Source organism: Panthera tigris, chromosome B1 (assembly GCF_018350195.1).
Source record: "Panthera tigris isolate Pti1 chromosome B1, P.tigris_Pti1_mat1.1, whole genome shotgun sequence".
NCBI classification, from domain to species: Eukaryota; Metazoa; Chordata; class Mammalia; order Carnivora; family Felidae; genus Panthera; species Panthera tigris.
The window spans coordinates 17,255,267-17,267,279 of NC_056663.1; the positions used below are offsets into that span (position 1 = coordinate 17,255,267).

Genomic DNA, 12,013 nt, shown 5'->3' on the forward strand with positions numbered 1-12,013 from the left:
ACAATTTGTCAGTGACATGAATAATAATCTTCAGTGACAAAATAAGAAGCCAATGTCTAATAAAATCCAATAGAATTTTGTATTTCGCTATTGCTTTCAGATACTGTGGTTATTGAGATCTGAAAAAGAGCTCTGTCATATAGTCCATGCTTTATCTAGTTGAACATGCAACACTCGAGAGAAAGAGACCGCATTTAGAATCATGACTATAGTCACCCAATGCTACCAGTGCCAAGTGAAAACTTTGCTGTGGTTTGTTGCTGATGTGTTGTTATTCTCTGATTTATTTTCAGCCTGTCGCTGTGTAATGAATCAATCATCCCACTTCTCTCTTGTTGTTCCATTTGCTTGTTTATGACTACGACACATCATTTGTTTTCCTCCAAGAAAGCTTCAAAAAGTGGAGGAAAAAAGCAAATGCTTTATGACACCCATTTGCAATAAAAGTTTGCACACTGTTTCTCCACGTGAATACATTTAGCATTTTTATTTAAAATCATTGCCCGCCCACGCCTCTGTCCCTGAACCATATTCTCCGATTAACATATAACTCTTACGTTCTGTATTTCTCTTCATAAGCAGAATTAGAGACTGATTCAAAAGGCTGAACCCACAGAGCTCATAAACTAGAGACAACCTCCTAAGAGTGCAAGTTTTCTCGACTACCCTGTGCTTCTAGGCATCTGTCAAGAGGGAGGCAACCACGAAAATGAGTAAGACCTTGAGAAGTGTGTATACCTTGTCAGCAATGCTTTGTGTTTTAAACAGACTCCACTTTTACTAGGTTCTTGTTGGTCACTAACGGAGAGGGTTTGCATTTAACCCTATCTGTGTCATTAGGACGACACACAGAGAACATTCTGGCTGTACACAGTGAGACTATAATTCTTCTGTATTCCTTTCTGAAATTTTGGTTCAGGAGCCCATAAATAATTGCATTGAGGCAGCTGTTGAAATATGCCATATAGTAACTCGCCACAAATAGCCACTCTGGGATCCTGGGTACCATGCTGGCGGGGTCGGAAGCCACGGCAAGACCAATAAAGTTGAGAGGAGCCCAGCAAATGGCAAAAAGTACAAAAACCACAAACATGGTGACAAAGTTCCTGAAGTCCTGTGGTTTCATCTTGGGTTTACTGTCAGGTTTCACCCTCTGCCTGACCCGAAGAACCAGGATCCATATTCTCAGGTAGCAGAAGATGACTATGGTCATAGGAACGAGGAAATGAAAGACCACTACCGCGATTGTGTATGCTGAGCTGACAGACTGCGTAAACGTGCAGGAGTAGATCCTCGGGTCGTACTGCAGGGTGCCGGTACGCAAGTTGGGCACGATCGCCACGAGGGTCAGCATCCATATCAGGAACACGCAGCAGAGGGAATTCCTGTTACTGTACAGCTTGTTGTACTTGAGGCTGTGGCAGATGTAGCAATAGCGGTTGATGGCAATTCCAGTGATATTGAATATTGAGCCAATGACACTCAAGCCCATCAGGAACCCGCTAATTTGGCAGTGCAGATGGCCCAGATTCCACCCGTTGTTAAATATAGATATCAGCACCAAGGGGTATGGATACACGGCTACCACCAGGTCTGCAACTGCCAGGCTCACCACGAATAGATTTCCTAAAAGAGAAAGGTTTAGAAAATACAGGTTGTTACCGATCTTGTGCGGATTGCAGGGGTTTTCTTTCACAGTTCTTTGTGCTCAAAGAGCTCTTCTTACAACTCAGCTAACCGGGCATCACGGCTGCTGCCGCATGATAAATGAAACGGAGGCCATCTTCACCCGGAAGTAAGCCCACCATTGCCCTGGGTCAAATCAGTTCTGCTGTTCACAAGTTCCCACGTCCCTAAAACGAGGCATATTCCATGTCAGAAACTGATGTTCTTCAAACCATTTGGTTTCTCTTGTAATTAAAAACAAAACAAAACAAAACAAAAAACTCGAGTTCAGTATACTCGTGTTACGTATTTTGTTCTGGAATATTCTACATGACCTGAGAAACCTCATGTCCCACATTTTCCCAAGTGACGTGTGACTTCTCTAAGTTCTGAGCTTTCTGTCCCTCTAACTCTCCAGCCACCCTCAAAGGCTGCCTCTGACTCCTGTTCTTGGGGAGCAATAAATCCTTGGCCATAGTGTAACAGTTAAGAGGAAAAGGGTTCTTTCATCAACTGTCTGGGTTAGAATATTGACTTCACCCCTTGCTAGCTGTCTCCCTGAGGCAAGTATCATCATCTCACCAGATGTCGACTTCCTCTTCTCTAAGATGGGGATAATGATAGTACCTTCTTCATAAGGGGATGATGAGCGCGAATTGAGACAGTCTGTGTCAAGTACCAAGCAGAATTTGTCACGTGATAAGCGCTCCACAAATGTTGGCATTCTACAACACTCACCTCAATCCAAAGGAAAAGGGAGGAATACTTGTAGGTTTCATAAAGAACTTAAGGTCTAAAAATTAAACCCTAAATATTTTCTATGTTCATAACGCAACACATTTTAAAGTCTAAAAACAAGGAACTCTAGTAGTCAAATTTTAGAAGATACTCTGCAAGGATGTTCTTTACTTTGGTGGCTCATTTTGTCTTTGTTTCTTACTCTTCTTTCTGCCTTGAATGGCTCCGCTCTCTCATTTTTAAAATGGTACCCATTTTTCCAAACCCATTTTTGATAGAAATGCCCAGAGCCTTTACTTATTTGCCCAACTATGGGGAAAACCTTCCTCTCTTGAAGGCGTCTAAATCACATTTTTATGCCACATTTAATTTGGATTAACTTATGATAAATTTCGTTCAATAATACCTCACCGAATGCATTTAATAGGTGGTGCAGAAACAGAAATGTACAGACAGTGATCCTATAATCCTTAAGCTTAGAAAAATAAGATAGAAAGAGTACAATACGTACAGAAAAGGAATGCAGTGAGCATGAGAGAAGCGGGGAGGAACATTCCAGGCAGAGTGACCTTATGTTTTGCATTTTATTATATTTGTGCACTTCACTTTGCCATATTTCCAGACTGTAGTACCCTAAAAGTGTGTCCACCTCATAAATGCATCTAGAATAGTACCCACTTGGGACTTCTTGTTCAAATGCTTGATGGCAGATATTAAATTGTCATCTCCCAATACCTGAAATAAAATCACCTTTGTAGGGGAAGTTCCTGTCTGGTTAATTTTATTTCACAGTCCTCTAAAAATTGCAAAGAAGTGAAGTAAAACAGTTGTGGCTAAAAAAAAAAAAAACAAAAAAAACAAAAAAAAAACTCATGGATTTGCCATTTAAGTAGGAATTTCAGATAAATTGTTGTAAATACAACTTCTTCAAAAGCTGGCTATACGAGGCCAAATTAAAGCAATCAAAACAAATTTATGTCTCCCCACAGAACAATTCCAATCGCCAGTGAAATATGTAAATTCCAACGTGGGCATGTTTTAATGAATTTTTAACTCAAAGTGGGTAATACTTTAAAAATATGTACCATATGTGAAATTCAGCTACAACTTGTCATCGAAGCAGTACATTTTTACCTAAAACGTCATGATGACAAATGGCCATAAATAGATTTATTTTTCAAGAGCCTAAAACTGAGATCATCAACCGTGTCACAGGTTTGTTTCATAGCATTCATCCTCTGCCCCATGTAGTTCGCAGCAATTAGGCTTCTTTTTTTAAGTCGTTACATTAATTAAATCATTTGTTTAGTTTTCTTTGAACTAATCCCATTTTACCAGAGTTGGGAGAAAAAAACAATTAAGCCATAGGCTCTTTGTAGATGTGGCTAATAGTGTCTCAGCTGGAAGCTTTATCACATCTGCAATGTGTGCGTAGAGGGTGTGTGTGTTGGGGAGAAGAATGATAAGGTAAGAGTAATTAACTTAATCATGATCATCCACATTATAAGATCACCTATTTCATCTCAGCCCTGTGTGTGTCCAGATAGACCGCCATCTCTCCATTTTTGCAGACACCCAACCCTCTGTACAACCAGCACAACAACGCGTTATGAAATTTCAAGTAAGTCCTGTGAAAGGCTAGCAATTCCTCTTCGGTTGGATTTACGTCCAGCCCTTGCCCCAGAGGAACTGTAGACTCAGGGGATGTTAAGATGGGGAGGAACACTAGTGATCATGCAGGATAATTGCTACTTTTTAGAGGTGAGGAAAGCTGAGAAACGGGGAATTCAATCGGAAGAAGTCCCACCATGAACGCAAGATTGCCACGGCGCTGTTGATTTGTTAATGTCGCTCGGTGCATTTCCCTAAGAGAGTTCCTGTGGCTAGAAGTAGGTGAGGGTTGGGTAATGGGCCCTCTGGCCAGGCAGGCCCTGGCTTAGAGCCTCTTTAGGCATAATTCTAAAAAAGCATCTTAGAACCAGAATGAGGGGAAGGCAGTTACGGGTCTCTGCACCGGTAGCAAGAAGATACCGCAAACAGCCTCACGATGATTAAAGACACAGGCAAACTATAAAGTGCTGAGCAATCATTCTGGTGAATAAAACCTTAAATTGTAAGTGAAATGTGGCACGGATGTGAATAAGATCAGATAGCAGACAGCTGAAGAGTTGCCTTGTCTGAACCGCCTCCTTCAGCACGAGTCCGGGGACTTCCCTCTGGGAATGGCCAGAGCAAGGGGTCATCGCCTTTCTATTTATAAGTACTTTTCTTCTTACCATCTTCCCACAGCTCAAGCTGTTAAGTCCATGAGGGCGGCGCCCACCTTACACATCTTTCTCCCCCTACGACAGGGCCTGGCGCAGAGTTGTGTCTTGACACAAAATGCAGAGTGGGTGTATCTTATATGGACTAAGCTGAAAGGGCATTTGCATGCAGAGCTTCAGGGTTTTCTGTTCCCCGGCAGAGACCATTGCATGAGGGGTAAAAGGTGGAAGCGAAGCAGCAGTCGAGTCCTCTGTGCGCTTCCAGGCGGGCGTACGGCCCCAGGCACTGTGGGGTCTCTGGCCCTCTCACTCCTGTCCCCGGCCTGCAGTGCGGGTCGCCGATGCAGGGGGCCCACAGCGTCTCCTGCTCCTTCTCGGAGCTCCAGCCTGGCTTGGAGAAAGGGAGACTGACAAGAGTTCAGTCCGTCCTCCTGGGTTCCAGCCCTTCCTCCAACGATCTCGTTTGCCCTTGCTTTCCCTCTTGACATCCATCTTTTCTTCTCAGGTGCCTTATCTATAGACTCTAGGCTCCTGAAGGCTAATTTGATGTGTCAGCACGACCAGGGTCAGAGGATGCTCAGGGAGCTGGTTAAACATCACTTGTGGGTGTGTCTGGAAGGGTGGTTCCAGAGGAAATTAGCATTTGAATGAACAGACCTGGTAGAGCAGAGGTCCTCGGGTGTCAGCCAATCCAGTAAGGGCCTAACACAGAAAAGTTGAAGGAAAGGGAAACTCAGTCTCTCAGCCTGCCTCCTTAGGCTGGAACATCAGTCTTCTCAGTCTGTAGAATGGGATGACAGTACAGGTGCTCTCGGGTCTTGGGATTCAGACCAGAACTACACCAGCTCTCCTGGGTCTCCAGCTTATAGATGGTAGACTGAGGGACTTCTCAGCCTCCACAGTCAAGAAAGCCAGTTCTTGATAATAAATACAGTAAGCCAATATAATGTTCTAGGGTATATAACATATTAATAAAATAGATCTATTAATAAACTAATAGAATATACTATTCTAAAAAGAATATATACTAACATACTAATAGAATATTCTGTTATTTATTGTATATATCCTATGGCCTACTGCTATTTAGAGAACATATTATTCTCTGAATAGAATACATTGAACTTACTACTAGAATATATATATTCTGTTGGCTCCGTTTCTCTGACGAACCCTGGCTAATACAAGGCCCCGGCATCAGACACAGAAGCAACAGCTTCAACTGAATTGTTTAATCAGCTCCCATAATTGCTCTACTCATTTTGTTTCTCAGATTGATTGAACCCTGACTGATACAAAATTTGGTACTAGGGGCGCCTGGGTGGCGCAGTCGGTTAAGCGTCCGACTTCAGCCAGGTCAGGATCTCGCGGTCTGTGAGTTCGAGCCCCGCGTCAGGCTCTGGGCTGATGGCTCGGAGCCTAGAGCCTGTTTCCGATTCTGTGTCTCCCTCTCTCTCTGCCCCTCCCCCGTTCATGCTCTGTCTCTCTCTGTCCCAAAAATAAATTTAAAAAGTTGAAAAAAAATTTTTTTTAATTTGGTACTAGAAGTAGACCGAGAAACTTTAAGGAGGGTTTCTCTGTGTTGGTTCTTAGCGGCCTGGATCTAATTCTCTAATGGCATTAGATTTAAAGGCATTAAAAACCTTATTTCCGGGAGCAAGGAGGACCCTGGTAGTTCATGGCATGCAGTGGCAAAAGAGTTATTTAAATTATCACCTGTATTCATCTTCCAAGGTGAAGAACAAGTTGGTGCATCACCCTCCTACCACTAAATACCCACACACACACACACACACACACACACACCCCTAATTTTGACACGCTACACCAATCCGTTTACTGAGTAACCCAAAAAGCAGGCAGTTTCGAGTAGAGCCGAGAATAAGAAAAGTCTCTGAAAGCTATTCTACCATTGGACTCATATGATCCACCGGTGTTTGAATTGTTTGTTGTAGATCTGGAGATGTAAGGCTCCCTTACCAGGCCTACAGGAGTGACTTATAACCATAGACTCAACATTTTGTGACAAATCTATGCCTTCCTTTGCAGACTAGAATTCCCCTTTAGAGAAACAGTCATTGGCTTGCTCCTCAGCATTAGCAGAGTCTGAAAACTTGACCACAGATGACCAAGTGACCGTGTGATCTGAAAAATCTCTTATGGACTTCGTATTGTCTGACCTACTAAAATCAATCAAGTTGGCATGCACCGTATAGAACAGAAGTGGTGTAGACAAAATCTGGCCCAAGCATGTATTGAGGGCACAAGGAAATTTCATGAGCAAGTGTCACAGATGCCTGTGGCCCACATTCCTACCACATTGCCCCCCTTTTCACAGCCTCCACCTATGGCCTCATGAGGAGTCCCCTGTGGTCAGTTAATAAGGAAGGAAAAAACTCCTGGCATGCTTTACTGATGGTTTCTCGTGACATGCTAGTCCTGTCCCAAATTGGATGTTGCAGCCAACTATACAGGCCAACTATACCCAGTGAATAGAACTTTGAACAGAACTTCAAACTGCTTGTTGATTTTGCCTGGAAACAGAGATGGCCCCAGGCACACACTTACCCTGATTCATAGACAGTGGCTAATGGTATAGCGAGATGCTCAAGGACTGGAAGGAACAGGTTTAGAAAACTGGTAACACAGGAAGCCGGAGAAAGAGTAGGAACACAGGCCTCTCAGAATGGGCAATGAGTATGAAGATACGTGTGTCCCATACAAAACTCACCAGAAAGCAATCTCAGCAGAAGAGGATCTGGGGTATTTTGTTTGTTTGTTTTTGTTTGTTTTGGGGGGTTTTTCTTTTGTTTTTAGCCAGAAGAGGATCTTTTTTTTTTTTTAATTTATTTTTTAAATTTACATCCAAGTTAGTTAGCATATAGTGCAACAATGATTTCAGGAGTAGATTCCTTAATGCCCCTTACCCAAGCCCATCCCGCCTCCCACAATCCCTCCAGGAACCCTCTCTTTGTTCTCCGTATTTAAGAGTCTCTCATGTTTTGTCCCCTTCCCTGTTTTTATATTATTTTTCTTTCCCTTCCCTTATGTTCATCTGTTTTGTCTCTTCAAGTCCTCAAATGAGTGAAGTCATAAGATATTTGTCTTTCTCTGACTTACTAATTTCACTTAGCATAATACCCTCTAGTTCCATCCATGTAGTTGCAAATGGCAAGATTTCATTCTTTTTCACTGCTGAGTAATACTCCATTGTATACATATTCCACACCTTCTTTATCCATTCATTCGTCGATGAACATTTCGGCTCTTTCCATACTTTGGCTGTTGTCGATAGGGCTGCTATAAACATTGGGGTGCATGTGCCCCTTCAAAACAGCACACCTGTATCCCTTGGATGAATACCTACTAGTGCAATTGCTGGGTCATAGGGTGAATCTTTTAATGTTTTGAGGAACCTCCATACTGTTTTCCAGAGTGGCTGCACCAACTTGCATTCCCACCAGCAGTGCAAAAGAGATCCTCTTTCTCCACATCCTTGCCAACATCTGTGGTTGCCTGAGTTGTTAATGTTGGCTGTTCTGACAGGTATGAGGTGGTATCTCATTGTGGCTTTAATTTGTATTTCCCTGATGATGAGTGACGTGGAGCATTTTTTCATGGCTTGGTTGGCCATGCAGATGTCTTCTTTGGAGAAGTGTCTATTCATGCCTTTTGCCCATTTCTTCCCTGGATTATTTGTTTTTTGGGTATTGAGATTGATAAATTCTCTATAGATTTGGGATACTAACCCTTTATCTAATATGTCATTTGCAAATATCTTCTCCCATTCTGTCGGTTGCCTTTTAGTTTTGCTGATTGTTTCCTTCCCTGTGTAGAAGCTTTTTATTTTGATGAGGTCCCAGTAGTTCATTTTTGTTTTTGTTTCCCTTGCCTCTGGAGACATGTTGAGTAAGAAGTTGCTGTGGCCAAGGTCAAAGAGGTTTTTGCCTGTTTTTTCCTCTAGGATTTTGATGGCTTCCTGTCTTACATTTAGATCTTTCATCCATTTTGAGTTAATTTTTGTGTATGGTGTAAGAAAGTGGTCCAGGTTCATTCTTCTGCATGTCGCTGTCCAATTTTCCCAGCACCACTAGACTGTGTTTATTCCATTGAATATTCTTTCCTGCTTTGTCAAAGATTAGTTGGCCATACGTTTGTGGGTCCATTTCTGGGTTCTCTATTCTGTTCCATTGATCTGAGTGTCTGTTTTTGTGCCAGTACCATACTGTCTTGATGATTACAGCTTTGTAATACAGTTTGAAGTCTGGAATTGTGATGACTCCAGCTTTGGTTTTCTTTATCAAGATTGCTTTGGCTATTAGCAGTCTTTTCTGGTTCCATACAAATTTTAGGATTGTTTGTTCTAGCTCTGGAAGAATGCTGGTGTTATTTTGATAGGTATTGCATTGAATATGTAGACTGCTTTGGGTAGTATTGACATTGTAACAAGACTTGTTCTTCCTATCCAGGAGCAGAGAATATTTTTCAATTTTTTTGTGTCTTCTTCAATTTCTTTCATAAGATTTCTATAGTTTTCAATTTTAGATTTTTCACCTCTTTGGTTAGATTTATTCCTAGGTATTTTATGGTTTTTAGTGCAATTGAAAATGGGATCAATTCCTTGATTTCACTTTTTGTTGCTTCATTATTGGCATATAGGAATGCAACTGATTTCTGTGTATTGATTTTGTATCCTGCAACTTTGCTGAATTCATGGATCAGTTCTGGCAGTTTTTTTTCGTGAAATCTTCTAGGTTGCCCATATAGAGATCATGTCATCTGTGAAGAGTAATTTGGGTGCCTTTTATTTCTTTGTGTTGTCTGATTGCAGAGGCCAAGACTTCCAATACTATGTTGAATAACAGTGGCGAGAGTGGACATCCCTATCTTCTTCCTGACCTTAGGCGGAAAGCTCTCAGTTTTTCTCCATTGAGGATGATATTAGCAGTGGGTCTTTGATATATGGCTTTTATGATCTTGAGGTATGATCCTTCTATCCCTTCTTTCTTGAGGGTTTTTATCAAGAAGGGATGCTATATTTTGTCAAATGCTTTCTGTGCATCTGTTGAGAGGATCATGTGGTTCTTGTCCTTTCTTATATTGATGTGATGAATCACATCGATTGTTTTGTGGATTCTGAACCAGCTCTGCATCCAGGTATAAATCCCACTTGCTTGTGGGATAATTTTTGAATAATTTTTTAATGTATTGTTGGATCCAGTTGTCTAATATTTTGTTGAGGATTTTTGCATCCATATTCATCAGGAAAATTGGTCTATAGTTCTCCTTTTTAGTGGGGTCTTCATCTTGTTTTGGAATCAAGGTAATGTTGGCTTCATAGAAAGAGTTTGGAAGTTTTCCTTCTGTTTCTATTTTTTGGAACAACTTCAAGAGAATAGGTGTTAACTCTTCCTTAAATGTTTGCTAGAATTCTCCTGGAAAGCCATCTGGCCCTAGACTCGTTTTTTGGCAGATTTTTGATTACTGATTCCATTTCTTTACTAGTTATGGGTCTGTTCAAATTTTCTATTTCTTCCTGTTTCAGTTTTGGTAGTTTATATGTTTCTAGGAATTTGTCCATTTCTTCCAGATTGCCCATTTTATTAGCGTATAATTTCTCATAATATTCTCTTATTATTGTTTGTATTTCTGCTGTTGTGGTTGTGATCTCTCCTCTTTCATTCTTGATTTTATTTATTTGGGTCCTCTCCTTGTTCTTTTTGATCATACTGGCTAGTGGTTTATCAATTGTTAATTCTTTCAAAGAACCAGCTCCTGGTTTCATTGATCTGTTTTTTGGGTGATTTTTTTTTTTGTTTGTTTGTTTCAATAGCCTTGATTTCTGCTCTAATCTCTATTATTTCCTGACTTCAGCTGGTTTTGGGTTTTATTTGCTGTTCTTTTTCCAGTTCTTTAAGGTGTAAGGTTAGGTTGTGTATCTGAGACCTTTCTTCCTTCTTTAGGTAAGCCTGGATTGCTACATACTTCACTCTTATGACTGCTTTTGCTGCATCCCAAAGGTTTTGGGCTATGGTGTTATCATTTTCGTTGGCTTCCATGTACTTTTTAATTTCCTCTTTAACTTCTTGGTTAGCCCATTCATTCTTTAGTAGGATGTTCTTTAGTCTCCAACTATTTGTTATCTTTCCAAATTTTTTCTTGTGGTTGATTTTGAGTGTCATAACATTATGGTCTGAAAATATGCACGGTATGATCTCTATCTTTTTGTACTTGATGACAGCTGATTTGTGTCCAAGTATGTGATCTAATCTGGACAACGTTCCATGTGCACTGGAGAAGAATGTATGTTTTGCTGCTTTAGGATGAAATGTTCTGAATGTATCTGTTAAGTCCATCTGGTCCAGTGTGTCATTCAAAGCCGTTGTTTCCTTGTTGATTTTCTGTTTAGATGATCTATTGCTGTAAGTGGGGTGTTGAAGTCTCCTACTGTTATGGTATTATTATCAATGAGTTTCTTTTTGTTTGTAATTAATTGATTTATATATTTGAGTGCTTTCACATTTGGCACATAAATGTTTACAATTGTTAGGTCTTATGGGTGGATAGACCCCTTAGTTATCATACAATGCCCTTCTTCATCTCTTATTACAGTCTTTATTTTAAAGTCTAGATTGTCTGATATAAGTATGGCTATTCTGGCTTTCTTTTGTCTAGAAGAGGATCTTAATGACACAGCCTGTGTACATTGATCTTCGTTCAGCCACCACTGTCCCTGACCACTAGGCTCACAAAGTTATGCACCGGAAACAGAAGTTATTAATGGGCCCACCAACATAGAGTACTCCTCATTAAAATGACCTGGTTATAGCCACTGCTGACCTGGTGTGTCAGCAACCTGTAAACGGCAGAGACCAACACTGATATGGCACCATTCCCCAAGAATATCAGCCAGACAATAGCGGTAGATTGATTACATTGGACCACTGCCATCATCAAAGGGGAGGTACTTTGTTCACAGTGGAATAGGAGCATATTCTGGATCTGGATTTGCCTTTTGTACCCTTAATTCTTCCACCAAGCTGACATTCATAGACTTACAAGATACCTTTGTCTTTGTTTATGGTAAAAACACTGCTTCTGATGGAGGAACTCAATTTACAGCAAATGAAGCAAGGCATTGCGGTAGAATGCCTTGTGAAGGTTTAGTTCCAGCCCCAGCTGGATGAGCCTAGGGTGTCCCCCAGGGTGTAGTGTGTGTTCTAAATCAGTGACTGGATTCATGGATCAGAAAATCAAGGGTGGAAATGGTCATTTTTCTTCACATAATTATCCTAGTGATACCCTAGCAAAATAGTTGCTTCCTGCCCTCACAACTATAGGTTCTG

At 41.1% G+C, this 12,013-nt stretch overlaps 1 protein-coding gene across 1 annotated transcript in view; it reads right to left on the reverse strand.

Moving 5' to 3' along the window:
* Positions 1-760: 760 nt before the first annotated feature.
* The window catches only part of MTNR1A (melatonin receptor 1A), a 39,597-nt gene continuing 28,344 nt past the window's right edge, over positions 761-12,013 (reverse strand). The window contains exon 2 of the mRNA XM_007099022.2: positions 761-1,626. Within this exon, the coding sequence (XP_007099084.2) occupies positions 761-1,626 (866 nt within the window). The remainder of the gene's footprint in view (positions 1,627-12,013) is intronic.